The sequence below is a fragment of the Pristiophorus japonicus genome, chromosome 4, assembly GCF_044704955.1.
Source record: "Pristiophorus japonicus isolate sPriJap1 chromosome 4, sPriJap1.hap1, whole genome shotgun sequence".
Lineage (NCBI taxonomy): Eukaryota > Metazoa > Chordata > Chondrichthyes > Pristiophoridae > Pristiophorus > Pristiophorus japonicus.
Genome location: NC_091980.1, coordinates 275,869,590 through 275,894,603, shown reverse-complemented (window position 1 = coordinate 275,894,603; position 25,014 = coordinate 275,869,590). Strand labels below are relative to the sequence as shown.

At 43.8% G+C, this 25,014-nt stretch overlaps 1 protein-coding gene and 1 long non-coding RNA gene across 3 annotated transcripts in view; one reads left to right on the top strand and one right to left on the bottom strand.

Annotated features, from left to right (window-relative positions):
- The window catches only part of LOC139263438 (uncharacterized), a 33,713-nt gene extending 20,497 nt beyond the window's left edge, over positions 1-13,216 (top strand). The window contains exons 3-6 of one of the 2 annotated variants that reach the window (XR_011593147.1): positions 3,737-3,764; positions 7,121-7,200; positions 10,832-10,988; positions 11,835-13,216. This is a non-coding gene — a long non-coding RNA (uncharacterized lncRNA). The remainder of the gene's footprint in view (positions 1-3,736; positions 3,765-7,120; positions 7,201-10,831; positions 10,989-11,834) is intronic. The other variant, XR_011593146.1, reaches the window with a different exon arrangement.
- The window catches only part of LOC139263437 (protein unc-79 homolog), a 253,255-nt gene that overhangs the window by 203,899 nt on the left and 24,342 nt on the right, over positions 1-25,014 (bottom strand). Inside the window, exons 4-8 of the mRNA XM_070879516.1 lie at positions 23,000-23,170; positions 21,638-21,730; positions 13,070-13,125; positions 6,589-6,718; positions 2,161-2,225 (exon numbers count right to left, since the gene is read on the bottom strand). Coding sequence (XP_070735617.1) covers positions 2,161-2,225; positions 6,589-6,718; positions 13,070-13,125; positions 21,638-21,730; positions 23,000-23,170 — 515 coding nt within the window. The remainder of the gene's footprint in view (positions 1-2,160; positions 2,226-6,588; positions 6,719-13,069; positions 13,126-21,637; positions 21,731-22,999; positions 23,171-25,014) is intronic.

The following is a 25,014-nucleotide window of genomic DNA, read 5'->3' as shown; positions in this document are numbered from 1 at the left end:
TCATTGGAGTTCAGAAGAATGAGAGGTGATCTTATCGAAATATACAAGATAATGAGGGGGCTCGATAAGGTGGATGCAGAGAGGATATTTCCACTCATAGGGGAAATTAAAACTGGGGGGACATAGTCTCAGAATAAGGAGCTGCCCATTTAAAACTGAGATGAGGAGGAATTTCTTCTCTCAGAGGGTTGTAAATCTGTGGAATTCTCTGGCCCAGAGAGCTGTGGAAGCTGGGTCATTGAATATATTTAAGGTGGAGATAGACAGATTTTTGAGTGAAAAGGGAATAAAAGGTTATGGTGAGTGGGCAGGGAAGTGGAGCTGAGTCCATGATCAGATCAGCCATGATCTTATTAAATGGCGGAGCAGGCTCGAGGAGCCAAATGGCCTACTCCTGCTCCTATTTCTTACGTAAGGAACTTGTGTATTTTGGGTCCATTCTCAGATTGAGAAGCACTTGATGTATGGCAAAGTACAGGGAGGTTTATGCCCCTTTGACCTGTGCTTGACTGCAATTTGTTTATGGATTGATAATGTCAGTGCCATTCCCTTGTCATTGTTATACCTCAACTTGCTGAGCAGGCAACATCAAACAGAACAATATGGTTTGATTGCAACCCATCTCAAAATCATACATTGAAAAACATGCTGAAGACCATTGTGAGTCACTTTCCCTCCCATGCAAATCAGCCATTTCAGGCCGTCACTGCTATGCTCTCTCCAATGACATAGCCATTTTAATTAATATATACTGAAAGTACTCCCCAATAGTTTATTTCTCCTTTAATAAGAAAGCCTTTCAAAATAATCTTAAATCAATACAAAGTGGTACCAATACAATGTTATATATTTTCCTCTGCATGTTAGATTAAAGACTTATTTTACTAAACTATCACTCATTTAATGTAAAAGAGTTTGAATTGCATACAAATTACAACACGGAAACACTGTTTCTGCCCAACCAGAAACCAATTGTTCATCCTCAATGTAAACAGTAGTTTGGATTCCATGTGCCTGCACTATTTCTATATCCCTTATTTCCCTTTCATTCAGCCACCTATGTATAGCCGATTTTAAAAAAATGTTCACACGTTTTAATCTCTAATTGCAGTAGCTCATTCGAAAACCTCACAACTCTCCATGTGAAAAAATGTTCCTCCTTCTCTGTCCTTAAATGTAATATCATATCTATGTCCCTTTGTTGAAGAGCCTTCAACCACTGCAACAGTCTGAGGAAGATGTTCACAGTGAATGAAAATCAGGTGGGTTCTATACAGGGCAGCAATTTGGTCCATCAGATTATTGCCCAGACAGTGAAGACAATGGCCCTGAAATTGCAGTGTCTTCACTGACGTACTCAGAGTATGCTGTGTATTCCCTCTGAAAGGCCCTGCAAGTTCAGAATTTCCACATGCGCTTGTGCGTGCGTGAAATGCGAAACTTGCGATCTCGCAACGTACACCTTGACATCATCCGATCCAACTGGAAAATGAGTATTGCTAGCGCAGATTTGAGCTATTTGCCCAACAACTGCCCAGTAATTGCCACGCAACTCTAACGGCTGGAAAAAGCAGGCATCAGGGCCTGCTTTCATCAGCATAAGGGTATATATAAGGCTTAAATAAAACATTTTTAAAAATCCAAAATTATGCACATGCACTTTAAATGAGTTTATGCAAATATTAAGATATTAAACTTTTATTAAGGTTGGTACAATGAAGCGACTTATGAATAAAATTGCAATTCAGTAGTTATAAATGCTGGAATTCTGCACATTGTATGATTATTTGGGTATTTCATCGCATATTATTAGGGGATTCCCTTCGTAAATGATTGCGATGGAATCCTTCTTTGTGATTTGAGAACCAGGCCCACGTAAACCCAGGGACGCTCCCAAATTGCCTACGTCCCTGGGCCTTTACGCTGCCGTACATCTGGAGGTCTGGAACCGCAACTCTTCGCAGCTTGGATGCCTGGAGGTAAGTCTGTAAATGTTTCGCGGGTCAGAGGTGTACTCCAGCGGTACGTCTCCGACTGCAATTTCTAGACGAGTGAAAAGCAGGTGGGTTCTGGAAAGGGGCAGCAATCCGCTCTGGAAAGTGAGCACCCTGGCGATGACGCCAAAAATCTTTCCCAAAAGGATATAAGAATCCACAATACCTTCACAGCAGGTTTGTTGATTGCATTTTGGCATTCGATGTGTTGACAGTGAATTGGATTCCATGCTGGAGGAAGATGAAAATTATTAGATGCAAATCTCACCATTGTGATTAACCTCGATCTTGCTGCTTCCTTCACAAATATTCTTAACCGCTATGAAGTCAAGACGTGTTTTTGATAAAATCAGAAATTTTTGTGGTTGGTTTTATTGGGCTGGATTGTTGGTTGGAGGCTTTTTTGGTCGATAATGGCGATGGGGCGGTAAAGTTTGCGCCAGGAAATGGTTTGCTTCTGCAGCCACAAAATTCAGCAGCTGGGCCCCGAGTGTGGAGCGGGATGCTCAGGGAGGCGTACCACACCTCTCTCTTAGGGTGCTAGGTCGGCTAAACAACTGAAAATCCGTTGCTAAAGAGCTGGTTGCAGAGCGCGTAAGAGAGGCTTCCCTGCTAAAAAAAAGCCACAAAAAACATTCCCAATACCTTGGTCACCCCACATAAAGATAAATCGCAAAAATAAAACAAAAAAACCAATCACACTTACCTCATGAAATAATTCCTACCCTCACCACCGCCGGGCAGCTCTGACCTGGTTTTTCAGGCGGTCCACTACGAGGTACCGCTCCAAACAAATTTCACCACTCTGTCACAGCCAGGGGCATTGCACGCCGGTTCAACGTTCACGGTTGGTACTGCTCAGCTCCCCCGCAAAACCGAGACCCAATTTCCCACTGGTAGCTGGCCGTCCAGCTGGAAATCATTTGCATACCCATTACTGCCCCAGGCGTCAATAGAGGCGTAAGCCCAACGAAAATCCAGCCCATTGAATTTTGACTATTTATGGTAAGTTCCATATTTAAAATGGCATTAGCCAGCTGAGCCGCTGAGGTGTTACAGAATTTCCTTTGTTCGGTGGTAAAATGTGTCTGTGGAAGGATAATTCACAAAGCTGGTTTCAATGCAAGTAGCATTCATTTACATTGGTTGGTAGATTAATTAAAAACTGTTTTGAATATTCGCCATATTCCTCTGTCATTGCATTTCACGTAGATGTATGTTCTTCTCGATCGGGTGTCAATAACGTTAATAAGGAGTGTATGACCACCCTCTGTGTTCCCAAACTTTGAGCAAAATAATCTATCTTATTGAGGATTAATGGCATTGCCACAGGGCAAAACGTTATTGTTGCTTCATTCAACAGCTTGTTACTATCTTCAAAGAAATTGTTCAAACCTCCAGGGAGAAATGATCCTTACAGTACTCATATATTCTAGTGCTCATCAGTTTCTGTTCACACTGATATTATATGTACAGAAGGCAGATAGAGTTCCATAATCAAAGCTTATATATGTACCTCCAGAGATCACAGGTCTCAAAGAATTTGGCAGAAGGGATTGCGAGTAATGGACACGTTTAAGTAGTTAACACAGTTGTATATAATGTACATTGTTGACTTACTGTACAGTATCATGCCTATGTTTTTCCTTTTGCAAATCATTTTATGTACATAAATCTGGACTGTAGATTAGCCTGTACAACATGGTTTAGTAATTTGATGTTTAAATCTTCCAAATTGACAGGTGTAGTGGACATCCCATGTGTTCTCCGGTAAGCAATTTACTGTGATCGGGGTTAATTGTTTAACCTGAGCTGTTCTAATTCAGTCCAGTAGAGAATACGAGACTCGTGTTTCAATTCATAGGAGATGCTGCTTGCCTATGGAAATTATTAGGCTAATCACATGTGAAGTAGTGTTGGAAAAAAGCCCAACCACAGCAGCATAGTATAACCCTCTTGAAAAATGACAAAATTTGAAAAGGCAAAATTGTAACAATACAGGGCCCAAGTTTCCACAGGATAAAAAACGGGCGCCCCTCCGAGCTGGGCGCCCGTTTCTCGCGCCTAAAACGGCGCCAGAAAAAAAACGCGCTATTCTCGAGCGCTTTGCAGCTTCTTGTCTGTTTGGCGCGGCACCCAGGGGGGCGGAGCCTACACTCGCGCCAATTTTGTAAGTGGGAGGGGGCGGGTACTATTTAAATTAGTTTTTTTTCCTGCCGGCAACGCTGCGCGTGCGTGTTGGAGCGTTCACGCATGCTCAGTGTGAAAAAATACATTGGCACTCGGCCATTTTTGTAGTTCTTTGTAGCTGTTTAATTTTTGAACATTTTTTAATAAAATCACAATGCCATCAGCACATCAGCACTGAGGCTACCCTTCTCACTGTCTCCTTCCCCTCCCTCCCCTCCGCTGCAACAAACGGCTATCTCCTTTCCTTCCCCTCCCTCCCCTCCACAACAACAACCCGCTGTCTCCTTCCCCTCCCTCCCCTCCGCGGCAACAACCCGCTGTCTCCTTCCCCTCCCTCCCCTCCGCGGCAACAACCCGCTGTCTCCTTCCCCTCCCTCCCCTCCGTGGCAACAACCCGCTGTCTCCTTCCCCTCCCTCCCCTCCGCGGCAACAACCCGCTGTCTCCTTCCCCTCCCTCCCCTCCGCGGCAACAACCCGCTGTCTCCTTCCCCTCCCTCCCCTCCGCGGCAACAACCCGCTGTCTCCTTCCCCTCCCTCCCCTCCGCGGCAACAACCCGCTGTCTCCTTCCCCTCCCTCCCCTCCACAACAACAACCCGCTGTCTCCTTCCCCTCCCTCCCCTCCGCGGCAACAACCCGCTGTCTCCTTCCCCTCCCTCCCCTCCGCGGCAACAACCCGCTGTCTCCTTCCCCTCCCTCCCCTCCGCGGCAACAACCCGCTGTCTCCTTCCCCTCCCTCCCCTCCGCGGCAACAACCCGCTGTCTCCTTCCCCTCCCTCCCCTCCGCGGCAACAACCCGCTGTCTCCTTCCCCTCCCTCCCCTCCGCGGCAACAACCCGCTGTCTCCTTCCCCTCCCTCCCCTCCGCGGCAACAAACCGCTGTCTCCTTCCCCTCCCTCCCCTCCACAACAACAAACCGCTTTCTCCTCCCCCCCCCTCCCGCTCAGCGGCACGAACGGCTTTCTCTTCCCCCCCGCCCTCACACTCAGCGGCCCGAACGGCTTTCTCTCCCTCTCCCTCCCCCTCCCGCTCAGCGGCAACGAACGGCTGCAGAATTCTCCCTGGCTGAAGCACTTTCACACAGGTAGGAAGATGGTTTATTTAATCTTTTCTTTGCTTATAAATGTTTATTCAGGTTGGATTTATTTGTATAATATTTGTAGAAGTATAAATAAGGATTTATTGTAGAATTTAATGAGTTCCCTTCCCCCCCCCCTCGTTCTGGACGCCTAATTTGTAACCTGCGCCTGATTTTTTAATGTGTAGAACAGGTTTTTTCAGTTCTACAAAAATCTTCACTTGCTCCATTCTACTTTAGTTTGGAGTACGTTTTCACTGTGGAAACTTTGAAATCAGGCGTCAGTGGCCGGGCACGCCCCCTTTTGAAGAAAAAATTCTGTTCCAAAGTAGAACTGTTCTACCTGACTAGAACTGCAGAAAAAAAAATGTGGAGAATTGCGATTTCTAAGATAGTCCGTTCCCCACCAGTTGCTCCTAAAAATCAGGCGCAAATCATGTGGAAACTTGGGCCCACAGTGTCACAAAAACGAAATGTCATTCAAGAGCAGAGAAATCTCTTATTTTGCATAGCATGTCACAGACTCTTTAAAATAGTTAAACTTTGAGCGGCATCTTCATTTTTCCTTGCAATATATATTTTATTGGATTGCCACAATTTACAGAAATACAGAAATATATCTCTCATAACCAACATTTCCCCATTGCTCTATGATTTTGTGATACAGTAGTATCAAAATATTATTTTAAATGATTTTTGCAAATTGGTAATATCAACAGTTGTTTCAATTTTTTAATCTTTTTCTGATGTTTTGTTTCTATAACTGTCTTTTCCCTCATTTTATTTATGCTTTTCATCCTGCATTTCTATGTTGAGCGAAATATTTGAAGCTTGCATTGAACTAACTGTATTCTGCAGCAACACCTTTAGGTCAGTCATGGAACTGAATGAAGAGGAACATTCGAAGTTCTCTTTTTTGCACTCCCTAAAGAACAAATATCACTGTTTATCCATAAACATAATAAAATGAAATTATACAAAACATAAGAGAAAGCAATCCCTGTCAATCATCTTCCGTGGGAAGGTGATGAGTCAGCAGCTTATAATTACTGTGTGAAATTTAACGTGATGTATACGGCATTGGCAATTACGTTCCGTGAGTATAGGATTGGCAAGGATGCTCTGGTGGAGCCCAAACAAAGCAAGGATGCAGCAGCCCTTCTACTCTGTGGCTACTTCCAGTTATGAGTCACACAAAATAAACAAAAGAATTTTAAAATAGCAAAAGTAAAGTACATCTTGTAAAAGTTAACAGTGTTGTGAAATTTCCTACTAAAAATAATGCATTGAGTTAATTTAAATATACATTGTTTTTAAAAATGTCATACCTGTGTACTGAAGTCCCCGGTATTCACAAATAGCCCCTGGTGGCTTTAAGTTGGGCCAATAGTGGAAAAGCATTTGAACAGCTGGAGGCTTAACTTGAGAGGGTCCGTACGCTATCACATACAACAAATCCTAAAGCAACAGAGAAATACTTTTATATTTTGCAAAAACTTTGCACATTCATATTAAACAAAATACATTTTGTAAGTTGACAAACCAGCATGACTGTCATAATTATCAATTATTTCTGTTACTTACTATTGTATTAACCACCTGCATTTTAAAACATCAATTCAAATAGTTTAATGACTCAAATAATAAATAAATGCAATAAATAAATAGAAATTAATTACAGACATGCAAATAATCAAGTTAATTTTTGGTTGGTATGTAGTCAATCTGAATGCAGTTAGAGATTGCATGCCCCACTGTAATTAATTTTTTTACAAAAATACAGATTTCTGATTGCACGTGATTAATATAAACAGTTGCTGTCATCTCAAAATTAGTTTTTTCCCCTTTTTATTTTTCCAGGTTTCTCAGTATCTCCTGATTGTGCTGTATCACCCAACGGTACAGTTTTGGTGCGTTGCCCAACTAGCCATTCTTCACCTGTGAGTTTTGACTGTGAGAGACAGGTCTATAGCTAGGTCTAGGGATGGATTGGCATCTGTGATATGGGCCAACTTACTATTTTTTTAAATTCATTCATGTAATGTGGGCGTCGCTGACAAGGCCGGCATTTATTGCCCATCCCCAATTGCCCTGAGAAGGTCGTGGTGAGCCAGCTTCTTAAACCGCAGATGGCAGTTATGAGTCAACCACATCGCTGTGTGTCTGGAGTCACATATAGGTCAGACCGGGTAAGGGACAGCAGATTTCCTTCCCTAAAGGACTTTAGTGAACCAGATGGGCTTTTACAACAATCCAGTTATATAATCACCGTTACTGATACTAGCTTTTTATTCCAGATTTATTTAATTAACTGAGTTTAAATTCCCCAGATGCCATTTCTCCAGGCCTCTGGATTACTAGTCCAGTGACATAGCCACTATGCTACCATACCCCTCACTAACCTCAAACTAATTCAATTCACAATCCTGAACATACCCTCATGAGATTGTGACTGGAAATGAGGGACAACAGGGGACGTTGGCATTGTGGGACAGGCCAGAGAGCCGTACTGCCTATGTTCACCAATGGCTTTGGATCACTTTGTTGGCAATGAGTTGTGTCCTTCTTTAAATCTTTAATCATTAATGGGTATACATTTCTTCTACAATAAAAGTTTGAGGCAATCTATCTGTACACATAGCCGCATCCACAACCATTGCCACAACACAATGATACTCAATGAAGCATCCTTTGCAGTGGTCACAAGAGTATCTTTATGAATTGACTATTTATAAGGTTCAATTCGCAAAAGTGCTCTCTGATGGCCATTAAAGGGGATATTGGGCCAAGACTCAAAAATGTAAGAGATTAAGATTGATTAGAAAATATGATCTGGAGGCATTTCTTCATCTATCAGAATCTTCCTCTTGAAAATGTTTGACTGCAAATTTTAAAAATAATGTTAGTTTAATACAAAAAATCTTCCAATTCCGGCATAACTGGAAGAGCTAAAAACATTACAGACTGAAGAACATTGGGGGGAATTTTTACATGAAACAATGGGTGGGTTGGAGGTTGGAGGAGATAAAGATTTAAAAATCTAAATATCGACCCCACTTTCAACTTTTACTCAAGCGGGACGTGGGGCGGGCAGCCAATCCACTGCCAGGAGACATGTTGGCTTTTTAAATATGGTAATAAGGCCCTGAAGCCTCTGCTTTAATCTACTGTGCAGGTTTTACTGCAGCGGGCCGGGGATTCCCGGTAGCTGCTGCTAGGCAAGGAACGGTCCTTGTGGGACGTGAGGAGCAGTAAAGCTTTCTCCCGGCCCCCCAGGTTCACCCACCAGCAGCCCGTCCCATACAGACACCAACTCCTACCCCCCCCTTGGCTCAGAAACCCATGCCCCCGTCCCCATCCCCTACCTGTTGGGTGTAGTCTTTCCTCCAGCGTTCCCCACCCGACTGGAAGTCAATCAGGCTGGCTTCCAGGTGGGGAACCTGTCCATGACGTCACATGCACGCTGTGGAATTAATCAAAACTACACAACGTGCGGGAAAACGCGTTTCCATGGTCCAGCAGCCCCACACTCCAGTTGGGTCGGAATCGTCACAATTCAGCATAAAGAGTGAGCCTCACATGATTTAAATGGTAGCAATTGCTGAAGCACCCCAAGTTAACTCTGTCTATTAATGTTAATTCAATTCCCTCATAATGTCTACCATGGAATTCAACAATTAAATTAAATAATGTAATATTCAACAGAAATAAACAGAAAAATATATATGGGCATATATGTTCAGTTGTATTTTGAAAAGGCTATAATGGTAAGGCTCCCTTTCATTTGTTTATCTATAGATATTCATTGCACACATGATATATTTTTGGTTCAGAATTATTTTTAAAGCTGTACAATACCGAGGAGTTCCTTACGACAAAAACAGAATACTTGAACTGCTCTGCAGCCTCGATAGAACAGCTGCAGCGGCAGAATCAGATGTCCAGGCATTTAAGTCAGGATTTCCATGAATTAAAATTCAACAAATAGAGCTGGGAATTTGATCAGTTCTTTGCGAGACTGCGAGATGAATGCTAGATGCAACACAGATTCACTAGAGTACCAGGAATGAAAGGAAATACAGGTTGAACCTCCCTTATACAGAACTCCTTTGTCCAGAATTCCCTTATCCAGAAACCCCCTCGTCCAGAACCATTCCCGGCCACCAGGTGGCGCATGCGCAGAACTCCGACATGAACAAATTGAAGTCCTTCCTCGATGCTGACTCCCGCAATCCTGGCCTGAACCCAAGATCCACCCACCCCCCCACCGCCATGATCTCTCTGCCGCACTCCCAGCCCCAAGCCAGCCAGCCCCATATTTCCTTGCTCAGTACCTGTACCATCCAATTTAACGTGACCACCCCTCGTCCAGAAAAATCCTTTATCCAGAACAGGCCAGGTCCCGAGGGTTCTGGATAAGGGCGGTTCAACCTGTAGTTACAAAGAGAGATTTGAAAATCCAGGCCTCTATTCAGAGGGGATATCGAACAGGCGTGTTCCAAATTATGGAAGAGTTTGAGAGGGCAAAGGCTAAAAAATTATTTCCACGAAATCATCAGTAAGGAGGAATAAACTTTGAATTAGTACTAGAAGCATAAGTGAGAAGAAGATCAAAGGACTGTTTTCCACACAAAGGGTGTGGAATATAGAATACCTTACCACATGTGGCAATTGAAGCTAATTAAATTAAACATTTTTGAGAGAGAGTTAGATAAACACTTGAAGCAAAAATTAAAGGAAACAGAAAGAATAGGGAACTGGGACTAGAGTAGATAGCTCTGGTAGCCAGCTGGTAATGGCACTTGTGCAATAGCCAAAAATGGCCACCTTTTGTACTTAAATTTCAGAATCTATGGAGTGACTCGTAGGCCGCAATTTCCTCTACCTGGGTGGCGTCAAGACGGGAGAGGGCGGCGGCGGGGGACGATCCCGCTCCTGCATTGATCCCAGCCAAAAGGATCGTCCCCTAATGGGCTTTGTTAAGACCACCCTGCGCGTTTACCGACCCAATTAAAAGGAGCAGGTTTGGTGATATCACCAGATGACGCAATTCTTTAAAGAAGCCATGGCTGTCAGTTGCTTTTTCAGAACTTAACTTCGTATGAGTGAAGGTCGCTACCATGACCTCACAGAAGCAGAGAACAGCGCCTTGTTTTTGCGATGAGACCCTCCATCATCTTGTGGAGGGAGTGAGAGGACAGAGGGAGGTTCTCTTCCCTGTGGACGGCAGGAAGAGGCCTGCCCAGCAGACAAAAGCAGCGGTCCAGTGTCGGAATAGGTTCAGTCCCCACTGCCAACCCTATTCCTGCACAACTTTACTCACCCCAAGATCCCTTGGACCTTAATCCATCCCTGTGTCTCTATCTACATTATCAGGTGTCCATCTTACGATGCACCCCTCACACTCAGCCTCATCATAATGCAATGACAGCAAGTTAACAGCACAAAAAGAGGCAACTTGGTAACGCCAAGCCACTCGATCAAAGTCTCCCTGTAAAGCTGTATCCCAATCTATTAATTACGCTCATTCCATCAGTCTCACTCAACCTTCTCTTCTTTCCCTCCTTGCAGGAAAAGATTGCCCACAGTAATAGGGAGAGGGAGAGAACAAGAGGGGACCCTCAATCGATGTTTTACTTGACGGAAGCAGAGGAGGCAGCACTGGACATTGCTGGAGTGGTGGAGTTTCCAGAAGTGGGGGACGGAGAGGGGAGCTCAATAGAAGCTGGTGACAGAATTATTTTCCATATAGTTGCATGCCTTTCATGAGTCACTCATATGGGATGCTATGTGAACCAAAAATGAAACATGAAACACAAAACATTAGCATGCAGATACAGCAAGTAATTAGCCTGAAATGTTGGCCTTTATTGCAAGGGGGATGGTGTATAAAAATAGGGAAGTCTTGCTACAACTGTACAGAACGTTGGTGAGACCACACCCAGAGTACTCCGTACAATTTTGGCCTCCTGATTTAAGAAGAGATATACTTACATTAGAGGCAGTTCAGAGAAGGTTCACTAGGTTGATTCCTGAGATGAAGGGGTTGTCTTATGAGGAAAGGTTGAGCAGGTTGGGCCTGTACTCATTGGAGTTTAGAAGAATGAGAGGTGATCTTATTGAAACATATAAGACTCTGAGAAGGCTTGGCAGAGTAGATGCTGAGAGGATGTTTCCCCTCGTGGTGGAAATCTAGAACTAGGGATCATAGTTTCAGAATAAGGGGTCGCCCATTTAAGACAGAGATGAGGAGGAATTTCTTCTCTCAGAGGGTTGTGAATCTTTGGAATTCTCTACCCCAGAGAGCTCTGGAGGCTATCATTGAGTATATTCAAGGCTAAGATAGAGAGGAACTACAGGGGAATCAAGGGTTATGGGGAGCAGGCAGGCAAGTGGAGTTGAAGCCAAGATCAGATCAGCCATGATCTTATTGAATGACAGACCAGGCTCAAGGGACCAGGTGGCCTACTCCTGCTCCAATTTCTTATATTCTTATGAATGGTCATGATGTGTATAATGGTATGTCTACAGTTGACATCTCACATATGTAACTCATGTCTTTGCTCTCCCCCAGGTCCATCAGGAGCCCCCACCCGCCATTGTCCACAAGCAACAGCAACAAGATTCCTCAGAGGAGCCTCCTGCCTCTGAGGGCGCAGAGTCACCTCAGACAATACAACCCAGCACCAGCGAGTTGTTGAGCATCTGACACACTTAGCTGACGTGATACCCGAGGGACGTGAACCTCGTGAAAAACTTGGAAGAATCCTTTGGACCTAGTAAAATAGCTTTAAGCAGCTTCTTAATTAGCACAATTGCCTGACAGCCACTTGGTGCCGGGTCTGCAAACCGCAGGCAGAGCCAGCACTTTGGAAATTCACAAGAAGGCGGGTTCAGAATGAACTTCCATCCCGCTGTCAATCACGGCCGTTTTGACAGTGGGCCCGCCTCCAAACCCGCACTCACAGGGCTGGTAAGATTCCAGCCATAATTTTGTTGAAATGGCAAAGCTATATTGTGATTAAAATATGCCAAGATCTGAGTTTTCCATTTTAGTGATGCTGGTGTTACCGCCATTAAAATACAATAAAAATGTCTTAGATTGGGCAGGCAGAATGCCATCTGCACTTGTTTCCCTTCTCCTTAGCAACAGCCAGCATTTTATTTAATTAGCTAAGTTACAAGTCAATGCAGAAGCCAAACCTTTGCTCTTGCAGCCATGTTGGAGTCAACACTGGAGGAAAGATGGGCATTTAGCCAGCAGCAAAGCTTAAGTCTGTGAACTTCCATAAATATTTGCTTTATCTAACAAATAAAATTCTATCTGGAGTGTTGACACACTGACAAGTGGTGACTAATTTAATAAAATACAAAAGCCAAGTTTTATTATGTATTATTTCCCGCAAGCCCTTTTGCAGCAACTTTACAAAAGCAAGTCAGTGAAAGAGATAAATAACCTGCTCCCCTCTCCCATTTCACAGCAAGATGACAAGCGTGCTGAAGCAAACCTTCTGTTTTCAGCACTTCAAAGGCTGTGAATCTGAATAGGTTTCACCCACAAATGTTATTTCTGCTGCCGCACAAAGGGAGAATTCCAGATATGAATAGTTGAGAAAAGGAAGTGTATGTAAGTTTATTATTTTGACTGGTGATTGTGGCTCGTGAAGCAGTTAATATCAACTTCAAGTGTATTACAACAAAGAAGTCCATTTTTAAAGCAATAATAATGCAGATTTTTTTTAAACTCGGCATGTCCATCACAGAGAACAATTATATCATGGTATTCTAGCTGCTGTACTATTTACTTACTTTCCAGACTTCCTGCTTGTACTTCATAAGACTTTCCAAGAACTGGCAATGGTACACTATAAAAAAACATTTTCAAATAAGCGTGCATTAAAATCAGCATTTCATATCAGTTCGCAAATATTTCATTAAAACTGAACAATGAAATTACTCATAACATAGCTGTGTATATTTACAATTATGAAATTTATTCTAGGTACAATATGAAGAAAGTTCATTCTAACTAATTAATTTGGTATTATTTACAAAAGGTTCTTTGTTCGTAATACCCATTTTATTGAGCTATTAAAGGCTTTCTTTCCATTATGATCAATCAAGTAGTGATTGATTTGAATGGTGTCAAAAGACACATTGATTGTGGGTGTGTTTGTGTGGCAATCATTCGGTGGTTATTTAAAATCATTAGCTTTTTATTAGCCTATATAATCCTAAGATATGATGGACTGTGTTGAAAAGCACATTAAAATTGGATCTCACACTGAAGTTGAGAGCCTGAATAAGAGTTTAAGAATATCAAGGATGAGTTTGGCAAAAAAAGAAAAATACATGAAGTACTGGACACAAGTAAAAGATTGGATGGGTATGCTCATCAAGAGTAGAAACTCAGTAATAGTGAAACCAAAACTAGGAGCCATAAATAAGAACATAAGAACATAAGAATTAGGAACAGGAGTAGGCCATCTAGCCCCTCGAGCCTGCTCCTCCATTCAAAAAGATCATGGCTGATCTGGCCATGGACTCAGCTACACTTACCCGCCCGCTCCCCGTAACCCTTAATTCCCTTATTGGTTAAAAATCTATCTATCTGTGATTTGAATACATTCAATGAGCTAGCCTCAACTGCTTCCTTGGACAGAGAATTCCACAGATTCACAACCCTCTGGGAGAAGAAATTCTTTCTCAACTCGGTTTTAAATTGGCTCCCCTGTATTTTGAGGCTGTGCCCCCTAGTTCTAGTCTCCCCGACCAGTGGAAACAACCTCGCTGCCTCGATCTTGTCTATCCCTTTCATTATTTTAAATGTTTCTATAAGATCACCGCTCATCCTTCTGAATTCCAACGAGTAAAGACCCAGTCTACTCAATCTATCATCATCAGGTAACCCTCTCATCTCCGGAATCAACCTAGTGAATCGTCTCTGTACCCCCTCCAAAGCTAGTATGTCCTTCCTCAGGTTAGGAGACCAAAACTGTACACAATACTCCAGGTGTGGCCTCACCAAGGCCCTGTACAACTGTAGCAACACCTCCCTGCCCCTGTACTCCAATCCTCTCGCTATGAAGGCCAACATGCCATTTGCTTTCTTAACCGCCTGCTGTACCTGCATGCCAACCTTCAATGACTGATGTACCATGACACCCAGGTCTCGTTGTACCTCCCCTTTTCCTAATCTGTCACCATTCAGATAATAATCTGTCTCTCTGTTTTTACCACCAAAGTGGATAACCTCACATTTATCCACATTATACTTCATCTGCCATGCATTTGCCCACTCACCTAACCTATCCAAGTCGCTCTGCAGCCTCATAGTATCCTCCTCGCAGCTCACACTGCCACCCAACTTAGTGTCATCCGCAAATTTGGAGATACTACATTTAATCCCCTCGTCTAAATCATTAATGTACAGTGTAAACAAGCTGGGGCCCCAGCACAGAACCTTGCGGTATCCACTAGTCACTGCCTGCCATTCTGAAAAGTCCCCATTTACTCCTACTCTTTGCTTCCTGTCTGACAACCAGTTCTCAATCCATGTCAGCACACTACCCCCAATCCCATGTGCTTTAACTTTGCACCTTAATCTCTTGTGTGGGACCTTGTCGAAAGCCTTCTGAAAGTCCAAATATACCACATCAACTGGTTCACCCTTGTCCACTCTACTGGAAACATACTCAAAAATTCCAGAAGATTTGTCAAGCATGATTTCCCTTTCACAAATCCATGCTGACTTGGACCTATCATGTCACCTCTTTCCAAATGCACTGCTATGACATCCTTAATAATTGATTCCATCATTTTATCCACTACCGATGTCAAGCTGACCGGTCTATAATTCTCTGTTTTCTCTCTCCCTCCTTTTTTAAAAAGTGGGGTTACATTGGCTACCCTCCACTCCATAGGAACTGATCCAGAGTCAATGGAATGTTGGAAAATGACTGTCAATGCATCCGCTATTTCTAAGGCCACTCCTTAAGTACTCTGGGATGCAGTCCATCAGGCCCTGGGGATTTATCGGCCTTCAATCCCATCAATTTCCCCAACACAATTTCCCAACTAATAAGGATTTCCCTCAGTTCCTCCTCCTTACTAGACCCTCTGACCCCTTTTATATCCGGAAGGTTGTTTGTGTCCTCCTAAGTGAATACCGAACCAAAGTACTTGTTCAATTGGTCCGCCATTTCTTTGTTCCCCGTTATGACTTCCCCTGATTCTGACTGTAGGTTAAAATCCCCCATGATTACTGCCGTTCCTTTTTCACATGTCTCCATTATTCCCTAAGATAGCATGCTCCCTTGTAGGTTCTGTAACATACTGTTCTAAGAAACAATCCCGTATGCATTCTATGAATTCCTCCTCAAGGCTACCCCGTGCGATTTGATTTGACCAATCGATATGTAGGTTAAAATCCCCCATGATTACTGCCGTTCCTTTTTCACATGCCTCCATTATTCCCTTGATTATTGCCCGCCCCACCATGAAGTTATTATGAAATATCAGATAGTTATTAATAAATCTAATAAGAAATTCAAGAGAAACTTATTTGCCCAGCGTTTGGTTGATATGTGAAACTCGCGGTCACATGTGGGGGTGATTTTAGCCCTACTCGCTCAGCAGGTACTTGGCAGAGAGGCAATTAAAATCGTCCTGGCTCTTACATGTCTGAAAGCCACCATGATCGCAAAACTGCAATTTTAACCTTTTCGCCTGAGCAGGCAGCAAGGACACAGGAGCCAACAGGGTACTTTGTTACATTTGCATGTTGTGGCCCAATGACATCATTGAGTCCCAACTGCAATTTTAACTCGGGCCTGAGCGGGGAATCCACCTGGAGTTAAAATCGGTGCAGTGGTTGAGGCGAATAGCATAGATGCATTTAAAGGGATGCTCGATAATTACATGTGAGAGAAAGGAATAGAAGGATATGCTGATATGGGAAGATAAACTAATGTGGGAGGAGGCTTGTGTGGAGCATAAACACTGGCATCGACCATTTGGGTTGAATGGCCTGATTCTATGCTGTAAATTTTGTAATTCTATGCAAAGTAGCTATTTATAAAACACACAGAAATGTATTTTACATGACTTGGAAACACTATAATTACTACCCAATAATTGTAAATGTCCCTCCTCGTAAAAGAAAAAGACAGTGGGTAAAGGCGGCACCAGGTATCTTCAGTTGTTTTCAGTTTGTATATGCACAACTGCTGGAGATAATTTTGTTCCCATCTATATTGGAAGGATCAACATTACTTCAACATTAATAAGTGATGTTAAAACTCAATAAGAGAATAACAGATTGGGGGCAGTCAGTCAGATCCACCTAAGACCAAAACTCTGCTCTCCACGCGACTGCTTCCCGAAATTGTCCTGCGGGAGCGGCGCTGCCGCTGGCTGGTGCCCGACAGCTTTTTGTGTCGGTGCACTCCTTGTTGGTTGGCAGCGCAGCCATCCTTAAAGGGGAGGTGGCGCTGCCAGCGCGCCATTTTATTTTTTTATTCTTAGCAGACTGTCAGGTCAGCTCGACAATTATGCCCCCGGGTTCGGCCGTGCCGCCAACAGGCAGCCTGGCACCCTCTCTTGGATGCCAGGCTACTGGCCCAGCCGAAACCCTCCCTGGTGGCCCAATGGACCTAACTGAAAAGTATGTAGAGCTCGCAGCGGCCCTCCCCTTTAACTGAAGGGGAGAGATGTTGTGACACATCAGCGCTGACACCATTAGCGCGGAGCTGATGAGTGATCGGGGGGCCGAGCCGCTGCAAGGGCACTTTCGACCCTCAGCCGCAACTACATCCACCCCGAGCAAAAAAAACGTCCAAGTGTCGAATATCGATGGCACCTCCGCCACAACCCGGCGTAGAAAAACTACAATAAATGGAAGGTGCGCCCGATTTGGGCGATGATAAACTTCTACCTATAAGAGTGGTGATCTAAAACATGAAATATATACCTCGCCCAATTTTCCTTTTCTTTGACTTCATCGGGAATGGGAAAATCGGATAAGGTGCATCATTGCATGCAAATGTGTTAAGCATTTCGCCACTATTATAACCGTGAGTAATTTCTAGCCTCAAGTTTTAACGTTATATAAATCAGAAAATGTTTGAAATGCACATCTGGTTGATCAGCATTTTTCAACAGGTTCATGTTTCAAAGAGTCTCTTCATCAAAACTCAATTATAAGATTTTGTTTTAATAATATTGACCCAACCGTACTCCTCCATAAAGGTACTATGGGCTCAATTTTCCCCATTTGTGCCGTTTTTTTTGACGCAGGCCACTTTTTTTGGCCGAAGTTAAAAAACCACAGTTTGCAGTGAGTTACGATTTTTTTAGGTATGTTTTTTTTCAGTGAAAGCGGGCGTAACCTGCCACCCGCGCCGATTCTGGCCATTTAGGGAAGCTTGGTCAGCTGAGAGTTACTCCAGTTCTTCATAGGCTAGCGTTAAGGAAATCGGCACAGGTAAGGAAATCGGCACAGGTAAGGAAATCGGCACAGGTAAGGAAATCGGCGCAGGTAAGACGCCCGGACAGCAGCAGCAGGAAAGGTAATAAAGAGGCGGGGGGGGGGAACCTTTTTGGGTATAATTAGGTGTGGGAACCGGGAGGAGGAGGAGGCCTGGAATAGATGCGGGAATCGGCACCGGGATGGGAGGGGGGTGGGGGTACTTTAATAATTTATTGGAGGCAAGTTGCTGCAATGTATTTTAATGTGCTTATGCCGGTTGCCAGCTGGCTGTTATGTTTCACTTTCCAGCCTCAGCTCGCATTGTGTCCCTGGTTACCGTGGCAACCCGATCTTTTTTCAAGGCTTTTTTCAAAGCAGATCAAGGCTCCACCCCCAAACTAAAGGACAGGTTAGGCTGTGCCAAAATGAAGAAATCAAACGGGGAAATTTGGAACATTTTTTTTTGGCTTACTTGGGCCCCCAAAAAAACGGGCACAACTCTTCAAGAACGCCAAAAAAAAGCTTTGGGGAAAATTGAGCCCGAAGTTATGGCCCATATCCTAATAACAATGTTTTTAAAATGCTGTAATCCTATTTCCCTGTACTTTCCCCACATTATTTTCTATTCTTCACGGATCAAATTCAAGCAATGGTTACAGTTTCTACCTCAATAGGCACTTGTGGTAAAAGTATTCTATGTTCTAATAAACCTCTGAAAAAAATCTAACCCCCTTTCATTCTTCTGGTGATAATCAGCAATCTTTGCCTCTTTGATCTCAGTTTTGTGCCGTGGCCTCACACCCACTCGGAACTGGTCTGGTAATCCACAAGGTCACTTCATGTAAAGTCTTTGCAGCGAACAAAGAAAGGTTCCTTGGCTTCCTCAATATGAACTGGGTTTCAACTGAGACCACAGAAGTGCAAGGATGGTCTGTCAATCCACCAGTTTCTAGGACCTAACTTTAAAAAGTTTATAAAGGTGCCAGAATTGGATCATCCTGAAATAGGCTAAGAAAAAGCATTCCAATTATAGCTTTAGTTTATTCCAGGAAGATCAAATTTGGCACTCATGTTATCAATCTGGAAGGAGGCACGCACACGACTGAAGATTCTCCTGTGTCTCCGTTTGTCCCCTTCTCAAGCTTCTACAAGAAAGAACTCTCACGTACACGAGCGACAAATGGAATCAGAGCCTGGCAAGAGAAGGGCACCACCAGACTTGGCCAGCTTCTTCATAAGAGAACTTGTCCTTGCAGGCAGCAATTAATAACAACTAGCATTCATATAGTACCTTTAACTTAGAAAGATGTAGCAAGGCACTTCTGAGAAGCGCAATAAGGACATAAAGCCAAAGAAGGAAATATTTGAAAGAGTGAATAAAAGATTATTCAAAGGGTTATCTTTTAAAGAGCGTCTTAAAGGAGGAGAGGAACTGGAGAGTTTTATGGAGGTAACCCCAGAGTTTAGTGCCCAGACTGCTGAAGACACAGTTGCCATTGATGGGCTGAGGAGATAGTTGTTATTGTAATAGTAATAATGGGGTCAGGTTTCGGGCCGCGCCTGGAATGGCGCAGCCTCGCGAGCCACGCCTGATTTCCGCACTCAAAACCGCGCCGAAATCTTACCTCGGTATTCTCCACTCCCTCAGGTCTATCCAGGCCCTCGACGCACAAGCAGTCGGAGCCAGGTCCCGGCGCTGAAAACAGTGCCGGGACCTCTGCACATGCGTGCTAGAGTGTGCGCACATATGCAGTAGCTCCAGGCGCCTGAAACTGTGTGGGAGGGACCCGAAGCACGCTCCCCCACTAGCCCCGGCCGAATGGGCTCATTGGAGCGGCGAAGATCGGACTGCACCTTCCTCCTCTTCAGCTCCTGCTCTGGCTGTGGCTGTGGCTCCGGCTCCCCCGCTGTTCAGCTCACGCTCCCTCTGGCTCTCTCCCGCCCCTCCCCCCCACCCCCCCCAGCTCCTGCTCCGCTGCCTGCCGCAGCCCCCGCATCCCCCCTCCAGCTCCCGCTCCGCTGCCTCTTCACGTCTTCGGCGGGGCCTGCCTGCCCGGCATCTTGCTGGGGGCGGGCCCCACCCGAAGTCTTCGGCCCGGCTTCTTCTCGTTGGCTGGGTCCATTCAGCCTCCTCCCTATCCCTCTCCCCCCTCCCCCCTCCCTCCCTCTCCTCCTCCCCCCTCACCCCTTCTCCTCCGCCCCCCTCGCTCCCTCTCCTCCACCCCTCCCTCTCCAACCCCTCCCCCCTCTCTTCCACCCCATCCCTCCCCCCTCTCCCCCTCTCCTCCACCCCCTCCCCTCCCCCCCTCTCTCTCTCCCCCCTCCTCCCCCTCTCTCTCTCCTCGTCTCCCCCCTCTCTCTCCTCCTCCCCCTCCCTCCTCCCCCCTCCCCCACTCTCTCTCTCTGCCCCCCCCACTCTCTCTCTCCCCTCCCTCTCTCTCTCCTCCTCCCCCCCTCCCTCTCTCTCCTTCTCTCCCCCCTCCCTCTCTCTCCTTCTCTCCCCCCTCCCTCTCTCTCCTCTCCCCCCTCCCTCTCTCTCCTCTCCCCCCTCCCTCTCTCTCCTTCTCTCCCCCCTCCCTCTCTCTCCTTCTCTCCCCCCTCCCTCTCTCTCCTTCTCTCCCTCTCTCTCCTTCTCTCCCCCCTCCCTCCCTCTCTTCCCCCACCTCCCTCCCTCTCTCTCCTCCCTCCATTCCTCTCTACCTCCCCCTCCCTCCCTCTCTACCTCCCCCCCTCACTGTCAGAAACACTGACAGACAGAGAGAGAGAGAGACACTGACACAGAGAGAGAGACACACACTGACAGACAGAGAGAGATACACTGGGGGGGCGCCGTCCCAGCACGCTGTTGGAGGGCTCCCTGTGCTGCAGTCGGTGAGTAGAAACGTAATTTTTTATTTATTGATTTTTTAATTTTTTTAATTTTTAATTTTTAAATAATTTTTGATTGATTTATTGGTTGATTTATTGATTTATTATTGATGATGGCACCTTATTTGTAAAAGTGATGTGTTTCATGTTTCTAAACTTCCCTTCCCCCCCCTCCCCCCATCTCTCTTCCTTACGCCTGATTTTCTAAGTGTCGGTAAGGTTTTTCTGAGCGTAAAAAAATCTACACTTACTCTATTCTAAGTGAGTTTGGTGTAAGTTTTCACTGCCTAAACTTTCAAAACAAATCTGTTCCAAAATGAAACTGTTCTAACTGGCTAGAACTGGAGCAAACTAAATGCCAAGAATTGCAATTTCTAAGATACTCCATTCTAAACCAGTTGCTCCAAAAAAATAGGAGCAACTCAGGCCGAAACTTGACCCCAATAATAGTAGTAAGAGAAACATGTTCTGGCCCTGCCCACAAATCAATTATTTTTGGGAAGCAATCTGGAACGCACATTGCTGCGCACAGCATCAATGCCCCAGATACATGCCCGTCTGCTCGGACTAATCCTAAACTGGCACAACTTTCACTGCCAGTGACAAAATGCAACCCTCAATTAATGTAAAACTTATATTAATCTGTAGATGAATAAATGGTGATATTAGCTCTTCCATACCACACATCAAATGAGGAAAAATTAATATCAATTTATCTATTGGATCCCATACTGAAACTTCACAGCAATTATCAATTAATAAGTATTTTTAATATGTCTATATTTTTGATATTTACATTTTAACATTGAACAGTTAACTTATTTTGTAAAACGTTGCAACCAATATGCACATGTAACAATATTGATTTATTAGAATGCCAATAAATTACAAGAGAAAAATCCCAAAGGTCAAACTTTATTTCTAAATTTATTTTAGCTAAAATGTTAATATAGTTCTCAATCACTAAAAATATTTGATATTCAATATACCATGCCACAACTAGTTCATCCTCAAGGGTATATACATTGTTTTGCACCTACCTGGATTTGATGTATACTGCATAGCAATCATCAGCATTGAAGACGCAGAATAATTCACATAAGGTGGAACACCTTCTCGCTTGGATGAACCCACTAGAGAAAGCATTTGGTAAATATCAAACTTTCAATTGAAAAGTGATTTATAATATCGATATTTATTTACAAAAACGGAGTGTCATGATTGTCCAACCTCATTCTGCAGCCCCCAGACCTTAGCGTCTCCACACCCTCTTGGCCTGGGCCACTACATCTCTGTTTATTCCTGGCCCCAGCACTTGCCTCAGCATTCAACCATTCCATTTCCTCCCAGCCCCAGCCTCTCCACTCCCTCCTGGCCCGGGTTCGGCTACCCCTCTTTAATGTGATGGCTGGGCAGGATTGGCATGGCCACAAATTCTGCAGTGTTTGACATGCACGTGCCACTCCAGCTTGAACTCCGCAGAGAACGAGCACAAATGAAGCCATGCCACAACTGTGCCTTCCTTTCATTAGGCAACTGTGCCACAAGACACTGCATCCAGCCTTGTATCACCACGTCAGGTCAGTTCGGAGGATTTTGAGAGTTTATTTAAACTATGGAAACCCAACATTTCGGTAATGGTGGAAGGAAACTGGAGTAATTCAGCCAAATGGCAATAAATGCACTGACTGCGTTATAAATCTAAGTGGATGTTTGCTCCAGATACTCACCAGCAGCCTATCAGGATGCTGCAATGATATTTTTCAAAAGATAATCTACTGCTATTGTTTATACATGCCCAGAGAGTTCAAGGTCCAATTAGACTGATGTGGCAGAAGAGTGCTGTCTCTTACATGTTGCACATTTAGGATTTTAAATTAAATTTAACTTGCAGAAAATGATCTTTTTCTTCTCCCGTTACCACGCTGCAAATGAATCAATCTATCCTACATAAATAAAGCATTTTCCTCTGTCCAAGCCCCAGTTTGCCTCCTCCATTTCAGCCCCAGCACTGTTCTCCCCACTCTCTCTCAGCCCAGCTTGTTCCCTGTTCCCTCTCACCCTGAGTCTAGCCTCCTGCTCCCATCCACAAGCAATGCTATGGGAGATGAACTAGTTAGATTTAAAAAAAACACAAAGTCAGCAAAACACATGAAAAATATACTAGAAATGCCATTCATTCCACTGAAACAGAATAGAAGAAAAGATAGTCATAAAAGTTAACACGCTCCAACTGTAGCAGGCTCTCATCTTTCCATTTATGCAACTGACACAAAGAAAAATTAGCAAAGTGTTAACACCAAGAAAACCACAGATACATAGAAGCAAATGGAAGCGGAAGAAAAAGAGAGATAATGTAACGTTTGCAAGAGTATGTTTCCAAGACGCTAAAAAAAACTTACATATTGCCATTGGGAGGAAAGATGTGCTCAGATATTCAATGATATCCTTGTGAAGAAATGGAGGAAATGTTGCTAAAGTGGAAATCATGGTGTAAGGTAAAGTACTCAGAATGTCATCGCTGAGGAATGGCAGCAAGCATGTTGTAGTATAAAATATGGACTGTCCTAAGTCTGTTAAAAAGAAAATAAACAAAGTTAAGTACAAAGCAATCCTAATAAACCCAGTAGTTTGCCAGAAAAAAAACAAAGTTTGGATCAGGATTCCTATATTAATTTGCCATATATATTGGGACCTTAGCCCATTTAATCACTCGTGGTGTAACTGTGTCTACATTTCACAATTCAAAATGTGATCTTGTGGAAGAGGTGGTTAGTGTAGATACCATGACCAACATGCAAGACTGACAAAAAGAACTGGTGCACTGAATAAAGAAATAATTAATTGGAGGACTTTTGAATTTAAAGCATGGAAGCATTGTTCTTTGATCAGGAATGCCATGTAAGGAGTTAAATGAATGGATTTGGTATATTGGAATTCTATGCTTGGATCAGGTGCACATTCACTCAGCGAAACAATGGCCTAGATTTTGCTGTAAAAATATCATAGGCAGTCCCTCGGAATCAAGGAAGACTTGCTTCCACTCTAAAAATGAGTCCTTAGGTGGCTGAACAGTCCAATACGAGAACCACAGTCCCTGTCACAGGTGGGACAGATAGTCATTGAGGGAAGGGGTGGGTGGGACAGGTTTGCCTCACGCTCTTTCCGCTGCCTGCGCTTGATTTCTGCATGCTCTCGGTGATGAGACCCGAGGTGCTCAGCGCCCTCTCGGATGCACTTCCTCCACTTAGGGCGGCCTTTGGCCAGGGACTCCCAGGTGTCGGTGGGGATGTTGCACTTATCACTGTTATTTATGCACAAATCGGATAGCAAGCGGAGATGCACAGTTAAACGTGAAAATCTGGAAGTTACTATCCAAGATGTGCTGCTCCTCCCTAAGCTGTGCATAAATGTCTCCCCACTCAAAACTATTCAATGGCGTGAAGTTCCTGTACTGATGTCATAGATACGGACTGAAGTCACCACAGTAAGTTAGGGTTTGTTCATTCCATCCTAATTACCATGTTAACACTATCAAACAAACTCTTTGGCACTGAAAATTAACTTTCACAAATGTTAAGTTTCATTCCTTCAGCTTTTAATTATTATAGATTTTTTCTTTACTTTTTCTTTGTCTCTTTTTTCATCTCTCTTAATCTAACCTTTTTTCTCTCCCTTTATTTAGTTTTCTGTACCTGAACTGACATTGAATTCATTATTCGAACTTACACTTCCTGGTTCAGACTCTGCACTGTTATTAACAATTCCTCAATTTGATTGGTTGAGAAGATGCACAGTTGCTTGTCCTGTTCACACAAGTAGCAGATGCAAAAGTAGCAAAACCCCACAGAAGGTCTATGGGTAAGTCTAACAAACGGCACCATTCACAACAAAATCTGGCCATTGGTTTCAATAATATTCATCCATCTTTGGTAATATATCACAAAAAGAACCCTAAACAATGCAACTACCTCAGTCAAACTATTGCTTTATCAAATGAATTTAAACACCTTAGTAAGTTGATTATGTGTTGAAGTCACAGCACTGGCTGACATCCAAACCTGGCAAATGCGTGTGCAAATAATTTGAGTACTTTTCAGTCAAGGTTTGCTAATTTGGCTCCTCAACAATATGGTATCTCACCTCAGTTGGAGGCAAGTTATTAAAAACAATGTCTCCAACTGGATGAATACAGGCTGCTGTCAGAAATTACACAGAAGACTATAGGCACAGCTATCAGCAGAGCTAAATGCCACATGTAAAGTCTTTACTTCAATGTTCAATGTGTTTCTGAATTCTTTCAAAATAATTCTCTAGTTCAAAGACTCCACTGTAAAACTATTAGCATTTCAATCAGGAGTCCCATTCCAGGGACTTGAGCACAAATAAATCTAGGGAGTACTGCACTGTCGGAGGT